The sequence below is a fragment of the Gossypium hirsutum genome, chromosome D05 (genome assembly GCF_007990345.1).
Source record: "Gossypium hirsutum isolate 1008001.06 chromosome D05, Gossypium_hirsutum_v2.1, whole genome shotgun sequence".
NCBI classification, from domain to species: domain Eukaryota; kingdom Viridiplantae; phylum Streptophyta; class Magnoliopsida; order Malvales; family Malvaceae; genus Gossypium; species Gossypium hirsutum.
In genome coordinates this window covers 50,955,080-50,978,367 of record NC_053441.1, presented here as the reverse complement: position 1 = coordinate 50,978,367, position 23,288 = coordinate 50,955,080, and the positions used below count along the sequence as shown (strand labels likewise).

Below are 23,288 nucleotides of genomic sequence, written 5' to 3'. Positions count from 1 at the left end.
AATTATTTAAATAAAATTTTTTAAATAGTTCAATAACTTAAATAAAAAATTTTAAATAGTTTAATTTAGTCATAAATTTTTAAAATTAAGTTACCACTTTCTAATAATTTAGTTTACCCAAACAAAAATTCTTTCAAAATTTTAATCTTTCTACAAGTACACCAATAATTCCTTCCCTAACCGTTGTGGCATGGGATACGTGGAATCAGAATATTACAGTGTTTATAAGCTGGTCTTCGCCCATTTGTATAAAATAACGGTTATGGTATACTTTCTCTGCCTAAATTATAAAATTGATCGAGGCTAATCTAAATTTCTAAATCAGGCAAAGGATAATAAAAAGAAAAAAGAAGCAATACCAGAAAATTACTGGAATCATGCACTTCAATGAGCCCCTTAAAGAGGGAATAAAGAATATATCAAAGTCCCATAAAAGCATGACCATTGGTTCAATCATAAACAACTTCACCCATAACTTTCTACATTGGGATAAAATGGAAACCTAGAGCGGCGAAGAGAGATCCAAAATAACACTGAAGAGTTATCTTAGGGCAATGGTAAATCTAGACCTTACTGGATTTCTCATAATGAACTCACTCCCTTTGCTTCACTGTAGATGATCTTAGGTTCCCACAACAATCTGTAGAATAAGGGTTTAAAATAAAACCAAAATGTATGCCATTTGAATTTGATATCCCCATTAACATGCCTCTGCCACAAACAAAACCAAAAAATGATATTTGCATTGCTCCATTGAAGAGCTGAGCTTGAAGGCCAACAATAACATGATCTTCTGGGGTTTAAATGCAAAATTTTGCACCTACACAAGGTCAAAATTTTAGCCAAAGAGTGACAAAATCCTAGACCTCATTCGTGTTTTATAAATATATTCCATAACAAACCAAAAAACTTCCGCCAGCACAATCAATGAGTTAGGCCAACTCCTCCTGGATTTGACCTTCTGCAAGGGTTAGAAAGATCTCATAAACATCCAGCAGTTAATTGATCTTGATAAATACCAAAATGGTTCAAACCAAACCTCACCAGCAAGTTTGACAGCCAAATTGGCCTCAGCATCAGCCGCGCCATTCGATTCCTTTCACAGAGGTGAGCAAGAAAGGTTAAAATCATGCAATGCAATAAAAAGACAAAAAAGTGACCAAAGATCTTATTCATGAGAATGCATTTTCGGAGTAATTGATTTGACTAAATTAGAAAACACAATGAAACGGAAGAAATAACAGTAAAATAGCATTATTGCAAAGACTAGTCTAAGGGTGGGTTTGGATTGGCGGTAAAAACAACAATGGTGGTGAGATTAGATACTGTAGCGGCACTATAGCGTGAGACAAAAAATAAGCTAAATGCACCGCACCCCACCGCAAATCCAAACCCACCCTAAGGTTGTTTAGATTTGAGACTTGAGAATTATTGGTAAGACTGATCAAAATTGATGTTTTAACACTGCAAATTATTTACAAGGTCTCATTTTTTATTATGCGTTATCCAAGAGAAATACAAATGGCATTAAAAAAAACATCAGCCATCAATTTATATTCTACAGATTCCAAGCTAAAAAGCTGGTACAATAGCCAAAGCATGCACTCCATATAAAAGAGCTTAAATATAAGTAAAAAGAAAATTGTAGATGCAAGCAATGATCCAAACTTTAAAAATAACATCATAAAGACCTAACAATGATGACACAACAAAGAGGCCATAGTAGTCATAAGAAAAAGAAATTTTGCCCATTACTTTGCTAACAAGTATAAAAATTGGTCATACCCTTAAAACGTGATTGATCTGAAATGAAAGAAACTTATCCTTCAGTTTCATTGCTTGCTCACACAACTCAGACATGTGCTCATGTTTGACTTTCCATAAACCCTGCAGCTGTTCAACAACAAAACAGAAGCTAAGCTCCTTCACTTGAAATGATAATACTTCAATAAAATGAAAATAAACAACACAGCTCCGAGATTTAGGCACTATTATTATTTTGGTCAACCAAGATTTAGGCCCTTATTGAAGCCCGGGAATAGCAACAGTTGAGCTATAGTTTGTCCAGAGACAGTTTAGTTTGTCCCAGGTGACAGGCCAGCCAAAAGAGAAGAAAAATTTTCTTATTTTGGGGGCAAAAGATTGGGTTTAGGAAGCATGACAGAGGTAGAGAATAGGTGTGCGTTCTAATAGGAAACTCCATTAATCATATTAAATACTCATCCCTTTTAGAACCAAGTTAAGAAGGAAAATTATAAAACTTTCTTGTTTGGAAAATTTTTAGGAAAAAGAGAGAAGGGACAGTGCTTCCATGCAGAACCAAGTTGCTAAGGAGACAAATTGCCCGAAGGCTAAAACTCTGAAGCATTAACCTAGTTTCAGCATTATCATCCAGATTTTTCTTTCTGAGAAAAATAACATCAACAAAGCAACAATAAACAGATAGAAAGTTGGATTACCTGCATACAAACGAGTTTCGAGTCACCTCGGACATGAATGTTCGTATAACCTTTTCTAAGAGCATGTTTCAACCCTAAAATTAGGGCGCGATATTCAGCAGCATTATTGGTTGCTATGCCCAAACCCTCGCGCAATTTGCAGATCTGTTCAAACTCAAGGTTTCCAGCATCATGGAAAGATTTATGTGTGGAAAAGGTCTAATTTTTAAATGGTTAATTGCATACCACATTTCCAGCATCAGTTTTCAATACAGCTGCTGCACCAGCAGGTCCAGGATTTCCTTTTGATGCACCATCAAACTCAAGAGTACAAGATTGCTGCCATAAAGACACAAGTATGGGCATCAAAGCCTATTTTCGGAGCAAAAAAGCATCACTTAATCTTGTTAAATTAATTCAGACACCTTTCTCTCTCTCACAAGAAACACTCTTATGTTGTTTGAGGAACTATATTCAATCATCTTGAATAAAATGATAAAAAAAACAATGTCCTTCAAGACTATCTGTTCAATTCTGTGAATGAAATTAATGTCAATATTCACCAACATAATCAACTGTCACTACCAAATCTACTTACATGACCAGAGGATGTTATTTGAGCTTCAGCATATGGATCCAACTTGACATGCTTTCTCGCAAGATCAGCTACGGCTATTGAACCAAGTGATCCCAGTCCTTACAAACGGTTAAAGGTAAAACACTGAAAAATAATGTCACACCCAAACTTGTTTAATATTAATAATGATGTGCTCAGGGAACATTAAAACTACTAACCTACCCCATACTCTAACTGAAGCATATCCTGTGGTCTCTTTTTGGTTGCATCATAATGAGATGTTTCACCTTTAGAAGAAGCTGGCTCCTGAAACATAATAAATAGAAACATTAGCCTTCAAATCTATAAAAGTCAATGTCTTCACCTTCTCTAGATGGTATAAAACAGCTTTTGTGATACAGTTAACATGTGAAAGAAAGAAACTAATCAAAGAACAAATAGATTGATCATCGATGGCCTCAAAACCTCCAAGCAGATCACATTAATTGGGAGATGCAAGTTTTAGGTGCAATTGCTGTCACAGGAACACATTCAAGCAAAACAGAGACATGGGTGCAGATGCAGAAAAAAAGGAAGACAACATCAAAATCTTTTCTTTTTTTCCGATAGACTTGATCAAACAAACAGCAAATTTGCAGTATGCATAAGGTTTATGCTCAAGGTCTCACCTGAAAAGGGCAGGGCATGAGCGCTCCAAAAATATCCTCTTTCACATCTGCAGCTCTAATAGTGTAGCGAGCATTCTTAAGCCCATAGGAAGAAAGATATATTTCAGTTTCCTTTGTTAAAGCGTAGCCTTTGTAGACACTGACTGGAGGATCACATATCTACTCCAAAAGAATAATAACATGTCAAAGTTAACAGAACAACGAAAAGAAGAAACACAGTATCTAAATTTGAAAGATTACTATGTTATTTGCATTACAATTATGTCATTTCATTGAAATCTAAAAAGCACATAACTATCAATATTGCAATATGGAATAACAAAGTATAGCACAACAATCAGCCTAAAAGTAAATCAACTTTAGGCGACATTAAAAAAAGGAAGAAGAATTACCGAGGATCCAACTTGGGTCTGACAATCAGCAAAGCTCTTGAAAACACCAACAACATCTCCCTTTCTCACTACAAAGAATGCATCTTTCTCGTTTTCCATCACCTGTGGTTGTTCAGGATCAACTTTTTTAGTCCCGGATGTTTTTTTGGTACTACTACTACTTTTCCGGGAAGAGTAACACTGAGTGCGAAATCTTGTCAACAAGAACTCTAGATCCACAGTCTTAACACTCGCGTGCTCAAAATTTCTTTTCCATAAGGGAACATGGCATTGGTTCAAAGAAGTTGAAATGAAATTACCAGTCTTTCTAAATAAAGCTGAACCATAAGCATGCATGTGTGGCAGGCAGTTCATCAGAGAGTAAAATTGCTCCACAGTTCCTAAATTTATAGAGTTAAAACAAATATAAGTTTCCAACTAAATAACTGATATACCGAATATCTGTGTTGAACGAATATCCGTGTCCAACACTCATATAACATATTTGTTAAATAGTATAAAGGTTAGGGCAAAAATTTCCTATCATACAATCCTAAACCCTAACTAAACAAACTTAACAAAAACAATGCCACAACCAGACCAAAATCATTAGCAAAGAATGCTGAATGCTTTACTTTTCTTATTAGTACAAAATGAAACATCAAAGTAACCAAAATCTCAATTTGAAAAGGAATAAGTCAATCGATAAGGAAACATGTAGAAAGCAGGAAGAACCCAAATTTTAATTTCTTTGATAAGCCCAAAGGACAACTAATTCAAACAAGTTCAAATTGATTTTAGTAACTTCATTTTCTATTTGTGCTTTTCGCTTCGGAAAATTATACAAACCCTAGGTCATTAAATCCTACAGTCCCAAAGAAAACAAAGAACCCCAAAAAGGGAGAAAAGAAATCTAGGCTAGAAATCCTAAGGGTCAATCTTGATTTTTCCTATTCATTTCCCAGAATTTCTCAACAATCAAACAGACTTTTTGTAATTATGAATTTCCATTTAGATATCTCACCAGCACTTTTCGTCTCCATCCTAAGTTAATAAAAGATAATTAAAAAATGTTTTAATAAAATTAAAATAAATAAAAAATTGCTTTCATCGGATCAACAACTCAATTAACAATTAAATTATACTTACATGCTCATTAAATATACTGATGCATATATTTGGGAGATAGTCCAAACATATACACATACTGCCATACGAATATACTAAACCCTAATATATGCATATCAAGTGCCTACTGTCAGATCATTAAGAAATATGAAAGACTGATTCTTATGTAAAGCTTAAAATATGGATTAAAACTTAAAGAGAAAAGAAAACCTGTCTATCAACAAAAGTCAATTAATATACTATTGCAAGTATATATGTTTTTTATGATCTTAGATATCATAGTAAACTCCATTAACGAGTGAAGAATCATGTGTAACTCTCACAATCTTGTCTGAGATTAGCGATCTCAAATCATGTGTAATACAAAAGAAAAAGAAAACAAAAGATAGTGCTCTCTTTTATCTTTACTCCGGTTTTGATAAAAATAGAACTTATTCCATGAATCTGAATCCCCCTAAATCTTCATGAATTCGATTTAAAATCCTATAAATTAATGTTTGCAATTTTCTTTTTTATAAAAAATCGGTATTATTTTAAAATCCAATAATAATAATATATTATAATTATTATTCTTATTCTTATTATTGTTGTTATTATTGTTCTTGTTCTTCTTGTTATTGTTTTGTTGTTATTATTGTTATTATTGTTATTATTGTTCTTATTCTTATTGTTATTGCTTACAGATTAACAAACCAGTGCAAAATGAGAGGGAAAGGGAGATTACAGTGGGATCCTCCCTAATGCACCACTGTTTCGTTTGTTCTTTCAGGGATTTTACTTTGGGAAATCAAGGAACTTCAAGATTCTATCAAACTTCAAAGCAATAATAAACGAATTTGTCATTCACATAGCAGAATATACACTGTTATCCCACTTTTTCTCTGTACATTATCATGCTGGAAATTCCAAAGTTCATACCAACAAAATATATATATATCTGCAGCAAACAACTATTTAGTTTGATATTTACATAACATACAAATTAAGCACAAAGGGATAAATGATGGGCCCATAACAGTGAAATGCTCGGTCAGGTTTGCACCCGGCACCCAAAATTAAGTCTAAGCGTAGTTATCAGAGAAATACTGGCAACTTGGAAGGACTGGTGATGATATTTAAAGCCTTACCTGAGTTGGGTTCAAGTTCTCAGTCCTGCCACAACAGTGGAAGAAAGCAACAGAGGAAGCAGAAGACAGGGATTGGGGCTGAAATCAGGTGGGCGCCGGCGACAGAGGAAGTGGGAGACGAAGTGGCCGCCGGAATGGAGACGGCTGTCGACGGAACTGATTTGGGATTAAGGGGGAGGGGAGGGGACTCGATGGGAGGCTGGGAGGTATACCTAAACATTAAAATAATTAAAATATCAGTATTAAAAATTTGGGACGAGCCTGAGCCAAGGTCTGGTCCATTTTGAAAATGGGTTTCGTTTTTTGTAATTTTTTAAACAAACTTTTGAGCCTGATTAAATGGTCCGATGCATTATCAAAAAAATCAACAAAGTAAACAAAAGAGAAACTGTGAAAGGGTTTTGATGAATGAATCCTTAACTTGCTATTTTATTCTGAGACCAAATCCGTTTTTCCAAATAGAGATTACAGTAGTATCATAATTCTATTTACATAACTGCTTTAAAATCTCAACCCGTATCCATAATTGCTTTAAATTTTGAATATCTCTTTAAACCAAAGTATTTCTACTATCCGAATTAAAATATGATTTAATAAAATTATATATGGAATATTCAAATTTAGTAAAGTCAAATAATGGATTCCAATCCATTATTTGTAGAAGTCAAGTAGATCCAGATCACTCCCCAAAATTTTTAGAAATTTTTATTTTTTCCCTTTAATTGTATTTCAAATTTTAATTTACATTATTCCTTTTAATTTTTTTTTAAATTTAAGCTCATCTATTTTTTTTAAGTTTTTAAAAATTTTAATTAGACCTTTAATTTTTTTTAAATAATCTTATTAAACTCCTAAAATTTTAGTCAAACTTCCCAAAATTTAGTCTCAAAATTCATCACTGGTTTGAGGGTTATTTTGTCTTTAATCAATGGTAACATGTGGATTGTAAATTAAATAGTCAAATGTTAGATAGGCTTCGATCGAGTTCATCGATATAAATTTAGTAGTACAATTGGATTCGGGGGAGCTAAATTATAAATAGAGAGAGGGACCCTCTTTTGTAATCAACCATTGAATTCATTTGTAATCCTTCATTAATAAGAGAATACTAATTGAGAGCATTTACTCAAGTACTTGGCGTACTTTTGCTTTATTGTGGTTATTTTGTTCTTTTGAGTTGCTTCCACTATATTGTCGGTGCCTTGGAATAATTCTGCAATAATCCTAACTTTGTGAGTGTTAGGCTGACTTAGGCGCATTTAAATCGAAGAAATCGCTTAAAGCCTAACGAATTGTGAAACAAAAGGTCTAACCCCATGACACTAAGACCATTTTTTTGAAGTAAACTACGATAGAGGTCACCCAATCATGAATGTTTCTTTTTTTGTCACTCAACTATGAAAAGTTAAAAAATGATCACTCAACTATTCAATTTTTTTTTCATCACTAACAGGATAACATATAAATAGAATCACCCAAAAATCTAAGATAGTTAAGTGCACAAAAAAGATAAAATTGAATAGTTGAACGACCATTTTGTAACTTTTCATATTTGAGGGACAAAAAAATCATGGTTTGATGACTATTAATGCAGTTTACTCTAAAAACTTATATAATAAATATATGGCTTAAGTGTGTAAAAAGCACTCAAACTTTTTAAAAGAAAACAATTAGTCATGCTTTGCCAAAATCCATCAAAAAGGCTCTTTGATTATTAATTTTAGCAGTTGACCACTAAAATTAATGGTCCTCCATCATTTTAGTTAACTCTACCAAGTGATGGAAAAATGATGAAAATCAATAAAAATTAAAAAAAATCTAAAAACTATAGAAATTTATTAAAATATAGAAAAGTTTATAAAAAATCATAAGTTTTCCCTTATAAATTAATTGACTACATTTTATAAATTCTAAAGTTATTTTTTGTGTCATGTGTCACATCGTGATTGTGACATGTGTGAAAAAAGATAAAAATTATTAAAATCAATAACAACGATAAAAATACATATATAGATATAAAATTATTAAAATTTTATAAAATATATTAAAAATGTAGAAAAATATTTAAAATTTATTAAAAATATTTCAAAAGTTTTTAAAATCTTTTAAAATTTTGTAAGTGTTCATACAATTTGTAAGACATATAAAAATAATTTAATCATCTTAAACATAAAAAATAGTGGCATTATCTAAATTGCTTACTCCCCACCACAACCATTTTTTAAGTTGTTATTCAATGATGGGGTAGGCTTGGTAGATTTCAGTCCAAGTACTTTGAAATCGTTGGTGATGGAGAAGAAGTTGGAAGCAAGTATCATAAGATTTTGGGGTAGTTCTTCATTATTTTTGAAAAGTGCTTTTGAGAGTGTTGTAGAAAAGTGCTTTTGAGAAGTGCTTTTGAAAAATTTGAGTGTTTGGTATTGCTGTCAAAAAGTACTTTTAAAGAATAAAATGTCCATTTTAGACATGATATTATAAAGTAACAAATATATATTTAAATAATGTTCAAATTAGTTAATATTATGACATTTTAGCAAAAATATAAAAAATAATTTATTATAACTTATTGTTAATATTTTAATATATAATATTAATTTTAAATATTTCTAAGTAATTCATATTAATTATTTATTAAATTTAATTAGAATGTATAAACTATATTTAAATATTTAAATATTATAATTAAATATTTGTAATTAGATATTGACACAATTGTATTATTATAAAAATTATTTTTTTTATTTTTAATTAATGCTTTTAACATATTTGTATTTTTTTATTTTAAAATGTATTTGAATATATAACTCATATTAGATATTAACATAACATAGAAAACATAAACCTAACAAATTAAAATATTACATATATTTAGATTAAAGTTTTAAAAAGGGATAATATTTATATACCAAATATAAATACTAAAAATTTTACAATAGCACTTACAATTTGAATATAATGTGCACTTGAGTTGTAAATCTAGAAAGTGTCTGAACAGAAAGTGTTTGTCAATGGACTTACTTGCCTGAAAAGCTAAACTTGAAGAAGCCAAGGAAAAATGAAAGTATACTACGCACAAACAACAGAATCAGTGCAAAATTTCCACTGGCGGCCAATTGTGAATGTCAAAATATTTGATTCATATGCATGGCTTAATTCTCAAACTTATTGAGCTAAAAAACAATACTTTGAATCAACAAGAAAATGGCAGCTCTGAATCAATGGCAACTCTCATCAAACCATGTATGTCATGCCCACTTGCAAGATATTTATGTGAGGTACACTCATATTTGCCACACCAACTCGACAGTTTCTCCGCAGGAACGCGTAGAAGTAGTTTATGACGAGTTTCTTGAGGAAAAGGGAGTTCTTTTTTGCCCTCACATCTCCATTGGTCAAGAAATAAGTAAATCCTGAATCTATTGCTTGTCGCAGTGCTGATAGCTCATATTCCAAGCCTGGGTCTTCATCCGATGACATGACACTAGACGGTAATGATGCCGGTGCTTCTTCTAATACACAACTTCTTGCTTCTTCCGATATTCTCTCACGTATCAATGGGATTTTAAGCTCCTTGTTACTAGGAACATCCATGTTTCTGTGATCCCTTGAGCTCACAAAAACACTATCGATAACCATCTCGTGCAACCTGCTTTCTAATGCCAGATCTTGAGCTTCTTTCCGCAAGAAATTTTCTAGGATTGAACAAGTTGTTCAAATGCATGGTGATCCTCCTTTCGGACATATTTGTAACCATATCGAGCAATACACCTGAAAATATGGTAGTCTTTTGGGCCAATTCTACGGAAAAGAAACCTCTCTTCTTGGGGTACCACAGGAATAGGTACATATTTGATGCATACAAAAACGATAGTAGAATGGATGACAGGTAAGCTAAGTAGAAACTGCCCGAAAATTGAAGGAATACCATGGACAAGCTCGTTGTATAACAAAACGATCCCCAAAACTCTCACTGTCCCAAGCTTAGAGCCAAGTTCAATCATGAAATCCATGGATATTTTCTCTCTGACCTCACTCTGGTACTTCAACACACTGCCATAGTGCCAAATGTACATGACAGTGAGCAAGAAAGTAGCAAAAACAAGTGGAAGCCAACCTCCCTCCATGACCTTCAATAGAACAGCTGAGAAGTAGATCAGCTCTATCGACCAGAATAAGAGTGGAAAACACAAAGCCATAAGCAAATTGGTCTGCCATATCAGAAGCATTACAAGTGTCACCAAGGCAGTTGTGACCAGCATAACAACAACTTCAGCTATGCCTGAAAAAACAATTAAACGAGCATTAGAGTGAAGCATATGCTAGCAAAATTAGCACTAGAATACTTTGAATAAACAAAAAGAAAACTGTGGTGAGAAAAGTTGCTAACCATAGGCATTGGAGATATCTGTTGAAAATGGAAACAAAGAAACCAAGGAACTTTTTAACCTTTGCAAAACAAGTTCGTAATCTGATGGGTTGCTTACATGAAGCATATGCCATAGACCAGCCCCCATTACCATAACATCAGGGTATTTCTTTTTAGTCTTGAAATCCGTCAACAAATAGGTTAAATTCAATACATAAGGTGCCCAAACGAAATCCAATTTCATACCGATTTCATCAACTGAAATGTTGTAATTGCTGTGCCTCTTAAACAAAGCAGTTTTAACAGAATCCATGCGTTGGGGTTCGGAACCCAGAAGCAAATTCAATAGAGAGAGGGTGAACAATCGAGCTTGTGGATCACTTGCGATCAACACCCAGGAGCCGTTTACCAAATGGGAAGCATCGGGTTCCTTGCTAAAATGAAGTAAAATCAAATGAAAATACATTCTTCTTATCCTCAATCATAAGTTTAAGGAACATATAATGTTTAAACAATATAATAAGCAAACAAAACATAGAACAGAATATTTACCTCAATCAAAGATCTTTCATAAGAATCAAATGATAATATAGCTTTTTGACCCCTTTCAGTTGACAGTATTCCCTATAGAAGAATGTAAAATTTTTGTAAAATTTTTGCTAAACCCTAAACAATCAGAAAACAACTAAAAACAAAGCATAATGAATAATTAAAGAGAAGAAGAAGAAAAGAAACTCACCGGCGGAAGAGGAACAAAGAACCAGAGGAAAAGAAACAAAGGCAAAGAACTTGATATCTCAGGCAAAGAACCAGAGGAAAGAAAATTTTTTGGGGAGAAAAATGGAAATTATCAGCCAAAAGCACTTTTGCCTGAAGAGAAGTTAAAATTTTTAACTTTTCCATCTGAAAAAAAAGGACTTTTTAGATGGTGAAAATTATTCTAAAATGGAAGCCGTTTTTTATTGCTTTTAAGAGAAAAAGGACTTTTTATTGCAAAAGTCCATCTAAAAAGCAAAGGAGAACGGGGCCTTAGGCTGAAGCCTATCAAGTCAGCTCCATGTTGAATAACAACTTAAAAAATGGTCACAATGGGGAGTAATCGTAAGCCATTTAGATGATGTCACTATTTCTTTTTTATGTTTGAGATGAGTAAGTTATATTTATGTATCTTACAATTTTATGATTTTTTTATAATTTTTATTTTACTATAATTTTCTATTTTATAATATATTTTTTTATTTTATTTATTTTTTCTAAAAATTTTAATAATTTTTTAATAACTTATTTTCTATATATTTTTATTGATTTTAGTCAATTTTTTTTATCTTTTCCCTTCACAATTCACAACCACAACATAACACATGGTAGACACAATAATTTTAAATTTTATAAAATGTAGTAAAGTACATTTTAAGGAAAACTTTTATGAAATTTTTATATTTTATAATAATTTAGATATATTTTAAATAATTTTTATAAATTTATTTAAATTAAATACTTTTCTATTTTTCTGTTATAGATTTTTATATTTTTATAATTTTTATTGATTTTTTTAAGTTGATCATTTTTTTCGCCATGTGTCACAACCAAGGTGTGGCACGTTGTGACATGTGGCGGAGTTAATGAAAAAAGAACAAATTGGGGGCTAGTAAATTTAAAAATTGACGGTTAAAGTTAACTATCAAGTGATTTTTAATGCATTTTGACAATTCAAGTACTTAAATATGCTACATGACCAGCATTTCACGAAAAAATATAAAATATTTTGAAAAATATTAATAGAAAAGCTCATTCACTTCTTCTTTAACTAGCAACCCCCAAATTCACAACCACATTGTGGGGATAATAACTTTAAATTTTATAAAAATGTAATAAAGTACATTTATAAGGAAAATTTTTATGAATTTTTTATATTTTATAATAATTTTTATAATTTTATTTAAATTAAATACTTTTTTATGTTTTTCTATAGACTTTTATATTTTTATAATTTTTATTAATTTTTTTAGTTGATCATTTTTTCGCCATGTATCACAACCAAGGTGTGGCACGTTGTGACACATGGCGAAGTTAATTGAAAAAGAAAAAATCGGGGTTGATAAATTTAACAATTGACCGTAAAAGTTAATAACCAATTTTTTTATATACATTTTGACCGTTCAAATACTTAAATATGCTAAATGACCAACCTTTCATGAAAGAAAATAATATAAAATATTTTGAAAAATATTAATAGAAAAGCTCATTCACATCGTCCTTAACTAGCAACCCCCAAATTCACAAGGGGATAATTTTTTAACAATTTGGTAAAGTACATTTATAAGGAAAACTTTTATGAAATTTTTATATTTTATAATAATTTTGATATATTTTTTTATAATTTTATCTAATTTAAATATTTTTCTTTTTTTTATAGATTTTATATTTTTATATTTTTTATTGATTTTTTAAGTTGATTATATTTTTCGTCATGTCTCACAATCAAGGTTTGGCACGTTGTGACACGTGACGGGATTAATTGAAAAAGAAAAAATCGAGGGCTGGTAAATTTAATGATTGACCGTTAAAGTTAATGATCAAAAGTTTTTTTAATACATTTTGACAGTTAAAGTATCTAAATATGCTAAATAACTAACATTTCATGAAAGAGAATAATATAAAATATTTTAAAAAATATTAATAGAAAAGCTCATTCACTTTTTCTTTAACTAGCAACCCCCACCCAAATTAACAACATCACGGAGATGATAACTTTAAATTTTATAAAAATGTAATAAAATATATTTACAATTAAAGAATTTATGAATTTTTTATATTTTTAATAATTTTGATATATTTTAAATAATTTTAATAGTTTTATCTAAATTAAATAATTTTCTATATATATTTTTATAGATTTTTAGTAATGTTTATATTTTTATTGATTTTTTAAGTTTATCATTTTTTGTCACGTGTTACAACCAAGGTGTGGCACGTTGTGACACGTGGCAGAGTTAATTGAAAAAGAAAAAAAATTAGGGGCCCCTAAATTTAACAATTGACTGTTAAAGTTAATGGTTAAAAATTTTTTTTTTATGTATTTTGATAGTTCAGGTACCTAAATATACTAAATGACTAGCCTTTTACGAAAGAGAATAATATACAATATTTTGAAAAATATTAATAGAAAAGTTCATTCACCAAAGCCCCCAATTCACAACCACATGGCGGAGATAATAACTTTAAATTTTATAAAAATGTAATAAAATACATTTATAAGGAAAACATTTATAATTTTTTATATTTTATAATAATTTTTAAAACTTTATCTAAATTAAATACTTTTCTCTATATATATTATAGATTTTTAATAATTTTTATATTTTTATTGATTTTTTAAGTTGATATTTTTTTTGTCATGTGTCACACAACCAAGGTATGCATGTTGTGAAATGTGACGAAATTAATTGAAAAAAAAAACCATTAAAATTAAGTGTTAAATTTTTTTATGCATTTTAGCTATTAAAGTACCAAAAATGCTAAATCACTAGCATTTCACAAAAGAGAATAATATAAAATATTTTGAAAAATATTACTAGAAAAGCTCATTCACTTCTTTTAACTAGCGATTGCCTTCCAATATGTCGGGTATGACTTTATGTTGACGGATAATTCATTTGTTGGGTTTGGTTTTTTCATTTGTGGTACTTCAGGAAACGGATAAATTTAGGTCGCATCTGCTCAACAAACTGTCCATGAAGGATTTTTATGGAGACTCGTTTGAAGAAGTTGTAGGAATCTGCACTGAGATTGTCCTCTTTTTGTTTTCTAACAACATTTTCTTCTTATTTTGATGGTTGGTGGGGCGTGCGTATGATTGTTGTTTGAGTGGATATTGAAGATCATTGCGTGATTGAATCTCTCTTTTTTCAGAATATGACATCCTATTCATAATTACCATGATGACACTTGCTAAAGAAACTAAAACAACAATTTTATCACAAGGTTTGAACTTTGAACTTTGAACTTTGAAATTTAAATGAGATTCTTGTGAATGAGAATGGCTTGGTTTTTCAGAACCTGTTTATAATAGTTTCAATTGGTCTAATAATGTGATTTTCTGGGAAAACCTGACATTTTTTTAGAAAAAGGTAGAATATAAGCTCACCATCACAATCTTTTCACATTTTTTTCTCTCATATTCCTTTGTCTCATAGCTAGTATGGTAATAATAGTTGGATCATATAGAACATACTCAGTCATAGGTAAGCCATTGTCCAGAAGAAAAGGAAGATGTAACACCCCCTACCTGAGACTATTGTCAGAGTCGAGCACGAGGTGTTACCTGACTTAACTTGCTAGTTCGGAGCATAAAAAAAGTTATTTTTAAAATTAATTCACTCACATTCAATCAATATGTCCCTAAAAGAACTCTCAAGACCCTAAAACATGCAACCGAAATTGTTTTGGTCCCAACCGGGAACATTAAAAATTTTCCCATTACTTAAACAAATAAAAATAATTTATTTCACTATTCACAATAAAACTGTTCACCTGCACAGTAGTCACTAAATTAATTATAACTCGAGCTACGAAACTCAAAATTTAGATCTGTAAATTTTCCCTAAAACTAGACTCATATATCTATTTACCATAAAATTTTAAGAAATTTTGGTTTAGCCAATTAGTACAGTTTATTAGTTAAAGTCTCCCATGTTTCACTGATCGATTGTCCTGACCTCTCGTCACTAAAATTTAATTATCTCATTGTACAGACTTCATATGGTGTTCTCACTTGTTTCTACAGAAAATAAACTCAATAAGGAATCTATACATATAAATTATAACTCATAAATATTTTTTTACAATTTCTAATGATTTTCCAAAATCAGAACAGGGGATTCCGAAAACCACTTTGACCTTGTCTAACTAAAATGCAAATATCTCAGAATACATAATTTCTTTGTCTACAATGTTATTTTTATATGAAAATAGACTCAATAATATTTAATTATATATATAATCCACCCTCTAATTCATTTTCTACTATCCTTGGTGATTTTTCAAAATCACGTCACTACTGCTGTCTCAAAACTGATTCACTGCCAATTTTTACTTTTTCATGATTTCTATTCATAATTTATCACCTAGACTTTTATAACAACAAACACCTTCATACTTAGCCATTTTAATAACTATTCATCATTAAATATTTACATATCATCTTTTGGTCATAATTTAAGAATATACAATCGAAATGACTAAGTCCCTATACATGCCATAGCTGGAAACATTTATCGTCTTAAAATACTGAGTTAAGGTGGTTGATAGTGTGAATGCTCTCCGACATCTTCAAGATCCCGACTATACTTGATAATACTATATGAAATAAAAAGAAATAAAAGAAGTAAGCATAAAGCTTAGTAAGTTTACAAGTAAATAAATAACAACATTTACCGCAAATAATGATATGCAAGTATCATGTTCTTAAGTTTCCTCTTTACTTACTCTCATTTACTTGTTTATTTACTTACCTATTTAGATAGCTTAAGATTACAACTTACTCTTCCCTTGCTGAAATATTGGCTCTCACTGATATCATAACATATTCTTAAATCTTATAACTCACCTGAAGTTGCTAATTATACTTTTACTTGAACTTCCATAGAACATAATCTGTTTTCTAGCCCGTTGAGCCACATTGGAACAATAAGGATACTTGGGTCTCATATCTAATAATAACATGCCAAAGCCATGTCCCAAACATGGTCTTACATGGGATGTTTCCTGTACTGCCAATACCATATCCCAGATATGGTCTTTCATGGGAGTTCTCATATTGGTGCCCATGCCATGTCCTAAACATGGTCTTACGGGGGATATCTCATATCGGTGCCAACGCCATGTCCCAGACATGGTCTTACATGGGATCGCTTTACCCAAATGTCATGACATTTGTATTCGATATATTCCTTATCTTTCAACGGGACTTTTTAACACTGATTCTCTGTCATCTCATACTTGAGTCAACATTAAATAAATTCATGAAATAAATATATAATTGCTAGAAAATAACAAATTTAATAATAATTATTAAAATATTGTATTTATTTACCGTAAACTTACCCCGGTACAAAATTTGACCAAATCTAGCAACTTAGTCCTCTATCTTTTTCTTTCCCCGGTCTAACTCTGAATTTCATTCTTCTTGATCTATAATAGAAAATTTAGCTTATTTAATACTCACATTCATCAAAACAATCCTTGACTCGAACTTTGGAAAAATTACGATTTTTCCCCTAAACTTTTGCATAATTACACTTTTTCCCAAAGCTCGGAAATTAAACTTCATCTCTTATTCTTATGTTTTATGACATGCTGAACATTGTTTCCTTCTATGACAACATCAAATTCCCACTCTAGCATGTACTTATGAACATTAGGTATTTTTACTGATTATGCCAATATACTCGTTTTCACTTAAAATCGACTAGCAAAAGTTGTTTAACATAATTTCAAGCTTCATATTCTACTATAAAACATAAAAATAAACACATTTCACCTATGGGTATTTTTCCAAATATAAACCCTAAGTTAAATTATTGCTAGAATAAGTTAAATCAAGTTACTAAGACTCTAAAAACATAAAGAACATTAAAAACGGGGCTTGGAATCACTTACTATGGAACTTGGAAGCTTGAAAACCCTAACTATGGCTTCCCTCTTGCTATTTTCATTCACCATGGAGAAGATGAGCACATTTTTCCATCTTTTTCCCTTTTTAATTCTTTTTATTACTAAATTACCAAATTGTCCGTAACTTAAAAATTTTCTATTTCACTTATCTCATGTCCATTTTTGTCTACCAACTAAACCAATGGTCTAATTACCATATAAGGACCTCCAATTTAAAGTTTCATAATAATTGGACACCTCTAACATGTAGAACTCAACTTTTGCACTTTTTACAATTTAGTCCTTTTAACTAAATTGAGTGCCCAAACGTCGAAATTTGTGAACGAAATTTTCACAAAACCATTCCGTGAAATCGTAGACCATAAAAATATAAGAAAAATAATTTTTTTCTCATCAGATTTGTGGTCCCGAAACCACTGTTCTGACTAGGCCCAAAATTAGGATGTTACATTTCTCCCCTCATTTTAGGGATTTTCGTCCTCGAAAATCTTACTAATGAAGAGATTTGGGTACTGTTTTCGCATGGCCTCCTCAGGCTCCCATGTAGACTCATCAACTCCATGCCTATTCCATAATACTTTCACAAGCGCAATACTCTTGTTCTTTAGTTGCTTAATCTCTCTATCTAGAATTTTTATCGGTTCTTCAACATAAGTCATGTTTGGCTGAATCTCAACCTCTGTCGGAGAGATCACATGTGACGGATCGGAACGGTAACGACGTAACATAGACACATGGAATACATTATGAATCTTCTCTAACTCAGTTGGCAAAGCTAACCGATATGCTAAGGGACCAATTCTTTCAGTCACATCGAACGGTCCAATGAAATGTGGACTTAGTTTGCCTTTCTTGCCAAATCTAAAAATTTTCTTCCATGGGGATACTTTCAAAAACATTTTGTCACCAACTTGATACTCGATCTCTTTTCTTTTTAAATCTGCATAAGACTTTTGTCTGTCTGAAGCTGCTTTTAAACAATCTCTGATAACTTTTACTTTCTCTTCTGTTTCTTTGACTAAATCAACCCCGTAAATCTAATTTTCCTTAAGTTCTGTCCAATATAAAGGCGTACGACATTTACGTCCATACAAAGCTTCATAAGGTTCCATCTTTAAACTCGACTGATAACCATTATTATAGGCAAACTCTACCAACGGCAAATATTTCTCCCAACTGCCTTGAAATTCTAAAACACAACATCTGAGCATATCTTCAAGTAACTGAATAACTCTCTCTGACTGACCATCGGTCTAAGGATGTAAAGCTGTATTGAAAGTTAACTTTGTACCCAAAGCTTCCTGCAATTTCCTCCAAAACCGCGAAGTAAATCTCGGATCTCTGTCTGAGATAATTGATAACGGTACCCCATGTAGTCTGACTATCTCTGAAACATACAATTCAGCCAACTTGTCAAGTGAATAATCCATACGAACCAGAATAAAATGAGCTGACTTCGTTATCTTATCAATTACAACCCATACTGCATCTTTCTTTTTCGGTGTCAGCGGTAACCCTGCTACAAAATCCATGGTAACTCGGTCCCATTTCCACTCAAGAACTAACACAGGCTGCAATAAACCTGAAGGTACTTGATGTTCAACCTTTACCTGTTGACAGATCAAGCATCTGAAAAAAAATTCTGAAATATCTCTTTTCATTCCTACCCACTAGTACATTTTCTTTAAATCGTTATACATCTTTGTACTACCTGGATGAATAGACAAATAACTGCTATGTGATTCCTGTAAGATCTTCCGAATAAGCTCATCATTCTTTGGTACACATACTCTGTCTCTGAACATCAAACAACCATTAGAACCGATCTAAAAATCAGACTCTATTCTCGACTCGCGTTGAGCTCTTTTAGCTTGCAACTCACTATCATTTTTCAGAGATTCATAGATTTCTTCGAGAAATATCGGTTTAGCCATCAACTCAACTAAAATGGAACCATCATCAGATAAAGTCAAACTAGTATTCAAAGCTCTCAATGTAAATAAAGACTTTCTACTCAAGGCATCAACAACAACATTTGCCTTACCCGGGTGATAATCGATCACTAGCTCATAATCTTTAATCAACTCTAGCCATCTTCTTTGCCTCAAGTTCAAATATTTCTGAGTCATCAAGTATTTCAAACTTTTATGGTCAGTGAATATTCAAAACTTCTCACCGTACAAGTGATGTCTCCAAATCTTTAACGCAAATACAATGGCAGCTAACTCTAAATGATGCATCGAGTAGTTTTTCTCATGTAGCTTTAACTGTTTGGAAGCATATGCTATTACTTTACCTTCCTGCATAAGTACACAACCCAATCCATTCAAGGATACATCACTGTAAATCATAAATTCTTTACCCAGTTCTAGTTGTACTAAAACAGGAGCTTCAATCAACAATGCCTTTAACTTGTCAAAACTCTGCTAACACTTCTCAGTCCATTCAAACTTGACATCTTTCTGCAACAATCTTGTCAATGGGGTAACTATCATGGAAAATCCCTTTACAAACCGTCTGTAATAACCAGCTAATCCAAGAAAACTTTTAACCTCTAATACATTCCTAGGTGGTTTCCACTCAACAATTGTTGAAATTTTACTCAGATCAACTTTAATACCATTACCTGAGACAATGTGCCCAAGGAATCTGACTTCTCGAAGCCAGAACTCACTTTTGCTAGCATACAACTGATTGCCCCTCAAAATCTATAAAACTATTCTCAAATGTTCGGCATGTTCAGTCTCATCAGGAGAATAAATCAGAATATCATCAATAAACACAACTACAAACTTGTCTAAGTACGGTCGACAGATTTGGTTCATTAAATCCATGAATATGGCAAGAGCATTAGTCAAACCAAATGGCATAACAAGAAACTCATAGTGACCATACCTAGTCCGGAAAGCAGTCTTCAGAACATCTGATTCTTTAACCCGCAACTGATAGTAACCGGATCTCAAATCTATCTTGAAGAACACAGTGGCTCCCTTCAATTGGTTAAACATATCATCAATTCTAGGCAGTGGATATTTATTTATTTTATTGTTACTTTGTTTAGCTGCCGATAATCTATACACAACCTCATCGAACCGTCTTTCTTTTTCACAAAAAGCACCAGTGCACCCCGCGGAGAACAACTAGGCCTTACAAAACCTTTATCAGTTAATTCCTGCAACTGAGCTTTCAATTCTTTCAATTTCATCGGAGCCATTCTATAATGAGCAATAAAAATAGGAGTGGTACCTGGAATCAACTCAATACCAAACTCAACTTCTCTAATAGGAGGCAAACCTATCAATTCTTCCGGAAACACATCGGAAAACTCTCAAACTACTGGTATTGATTCAATTTTCAACTTTGGATCTTTGGTATTCAATACAAAAGCAAGATAAGCTTCATACCCTTTTCTCAAACATTTTTGAGCAGACGTAACAAAAATCATGGCAAGAGAACTATCTGACTCATCTGCCTTTTCTTCGAGTCTTGAACTTTAATTTCATCTTTTCTCTTTTCTTTTTCTTTTAACAACTCATCTGCCTTACAGGCTCTCTCAACTAGAACAACAAACTCTTTTATCGTTAGAACACCAACTGATAGTCGGATATCATCATTGAGCCCATCCTCAAATCTTTTACACATAATAGCTTCTGTAGATACACACTCTCGAGCATACTTGCAGAGTCAGACAAATTCAAGTTCATACTCAGTAACAGTCATCTTACCCTACTTTAACTCAAGGAACTCTTTTATTTCTGGTCAATAAACCTCTGACTGATATACTTTTTACGGAACTCCTCCTGAAAGAAATCTCAAGTAACTCTCTCACTCAGTACAACTGACACAAGAGTCCTCCACCAATGATAGGCCGAATCTCTAAGAAGTGAGACAACACACTTCAATATTTCTCAGGTGTACAGGATAACTTATCAAATACTCTGATAGTATTCTCAAGCCAAAATTCTGCTATCTCTGCCATCATCTTTAGTAGCCCGAAACTTTTCAGCCCCTTGTTTTCTGATCTTATCAACTGGTGGCCTTTCTCTTATAACGTACATGTACCTGTAACTGGGGGAGCTACATGGGGAATCTGAAAATCATGAGGGGGTGGAGGTCTAACAGCCAGATTCATACGAACGAACTCGACAAACCATTCATTCATAGCTTGGAAGAAGGCTTTTCGAGCCCTTCCTCCCTGACTAACTGTAACAGGCCTTTCACTACCATCTGGTGGCACCGTCAGCGGGCGCATTACTTTCTACATCACCTGTACCAGCTCTTTCGGGATCCATAACTATAAAAGAAAAACATTTTAAAATCGTCAAGAGTCGTCACACTATCAAAATACAAGTACGGCATGTATAGATAGACTCTTATTCATATTGAATATTCTGAGAACCGGCTAAACTTGCTCTGATACCAACAAATGTAACACCCCCTACCCGAGACCATTGTCGGAGTGAGCACGAGGCGTTACCCGACTTAACTTACTAGTTTGGAGCATAAAAAAGTTGCTTTTTAAATTAATTCACTCACATTCAATCAATATGTCCCTAAAAGAACTCTCAAGACCCTAAAACATGCAACCGAAATGGTTCGGGTCTCAACCGGGAACATTAAAAATTTTCCCATTACTTAAACAAATAAAAATAATTTATTTCACTATTCACAATAAAATTGTCCACCTGCACAGTAGTCACTAAATTAATTATAACTCGAGCTACGAAACTCGAAATTTAGATCCGAAAATTTTCCCAAAAACTAGACTCATATATCTTTTTACCATTAAATTTTAAGAAATTTTGGTTCAGCCAATTAGTACAGTTTATTAGTTAAAGTCTCTCATGTTTCACTGATTGACTGTCCTGACCTCTCGTCACTAAAATTTAATTATCTCATTGTACAGAATTCATATGGTGTTCTCACTTGTTTCTACAAAAAATAAACTCAATAAGGAATCTATACATATAAATTCAAACTCATAACTATTCTTTTACAATATGTAATGATTTTCCAAATTCAGAATAGGGGATTCCTAAAACCACTTTCATCTTGTCTAACTAAAATGCAAATATCTCAGAATACATAATTCCTTTGTATACACTATTGTTTTTATATGAAAATAGACTCAATAAGATTTAATTATATATCTCATCCACTCTATATTTCATTTTCTACTATCCTTGGTGATTTTTCAAAATCACGTCACTACTGCTATCTCAAAACTGATTCACTGCCAATTTTTACTTTTTCATGATTTCTATGCATAATATATCACTTAGACTTTTATAACAACAAACACCTTCATACTTAGAAATTTTAATAACTATTCATCATCAAATATTTACATATCATCTTTTGGTCATAATTTAAGGATATACAATCGAAATGACTAAGTCTCTATACACCCATAGCTCGAAACATTTATCGTCTTAAAATACCAAGTTGTGGTGGTTGATAGTGTGAACGCTCTCCAACGTCTTCAAGATCCTGACTATTCTTGATAATACTATATGAAAGAAAAAGAAATAAAAGAAGTAAGCATAAAGCTTAGTAAGTTTACAAGTAAATAAATAACAACATTTAACACAAATAATGATATGCAAGTATCATGTTCTTAAGTTTCCTCTTTACTTACTCTCATTTACTTGTTTATTTACTTACCTATTTAGATAGCTTAAGATTACAACTTACTCTTCCCTTGCTAAAATATTGGTTCTCACTGATATCATAACATATTCTTAACTCTTATAACTCACCTGAAGTTGCTAATTATACTTTTACTTGAACTTCCATAGAACATAATCTGTTTTCTAGCCCGTTGAGCCACATTGGAATAATAAGGATACTTGGGTCTCATATCTGATAATATCATGCCAAAGCCATGTCCCAAACATGGTCTTACATGGGATGTTTCCTGTACTGCCAATGCCATATC

General features: G+C 32.0%; 1 protein-coding gene and 1 pseudogene across 3 annotated transcripts; both read right to left on the bottom strand.

Moving 5' to 3' along the window:
* Window positions 1-366: 366 nt before the first annotated feature.
* Window positions 367-6,691, bottom strand: LOC107903891 (uncharacterized). Of its 3 annotated transcripts, none has more exons than XM_016830072.2 (11): window positions 6,310-6,691; window positions 4,076-4,455; window positions 3,684-3,842; window positions 3,234-3,321; window positions 3,037-3,134; window positions 2,685-2,777; window positions 2,460-2,603; window positions 1,786-1,893; window positions 1,045-1,096; window positions 903-961; window positions 367-820 (listed from the first exon to the last, which is right to left on the bottom strand). In XM_016830072.2, the coding sequence occupies exons 2-10, from the start codon at window positions 4,427-4,429 to the stop codon at window positions 933-935; spliced, it is 1,125 nt and encodes a 374-aa protein (XP_016685561.1). In that variant the 5' UTR covers window positions 4,430-4,455; window positions 6,310-6,691; the 3' UTR covers window positions 367-820; window positions 903-932. The 3 variants fall into 3 exon arrangements, with proteins under 3 accessions (XP_016685561.1, XP_016685562.1, XP_016685560.1); XM_016830073.2 differs by having other exon boundaries at window positions 367-961; window positions 4,076-4,177; window positions 4,375-4,455; window positions 6,310-6,686; XM_016830071.2 differs by having other exon boundaries at window positions 367-961; window positions 6,310-6,690.
* A 2,497-nt stretch (window positions 6,692-9,188) lies between these two features.
* Window positions 9,189-11,654, bottom strand: LOC107903890 (putative potassium transporter 12; annotated as a pseudogene).
* Window positions 11,655-23,288: the final 11,634 nt, after the last annotated feature.

What these genes read in the sequence shown, in the direction of transcription:
- LOC107903891 (XM_016830072.2), bottom strand. Translation starts at nt 4,429, where the DNA reads ATGAACTGCCTGCCACACATGCATGCTTATGGTTCAGCTTTATTTAGA. An exon ending in CGAAACTCGTTTGTATGCAG is followed by an intron (nt 1,894 to 2,459) that starts GTAATCCAACTT and finishes GTTGTTGAACAG; the next exon opens with CTGCAGGGTTTATGGAAAGT. An exon ending in TTTGGCTGTCAAACTTGCTG is followed by an intron (nt 962 to 1,044) that starts GTGAGGTTTGGT and finishes TAACCCTTGCAG; the next exon opens with AAGGTCAAATCCAGGAGGAG.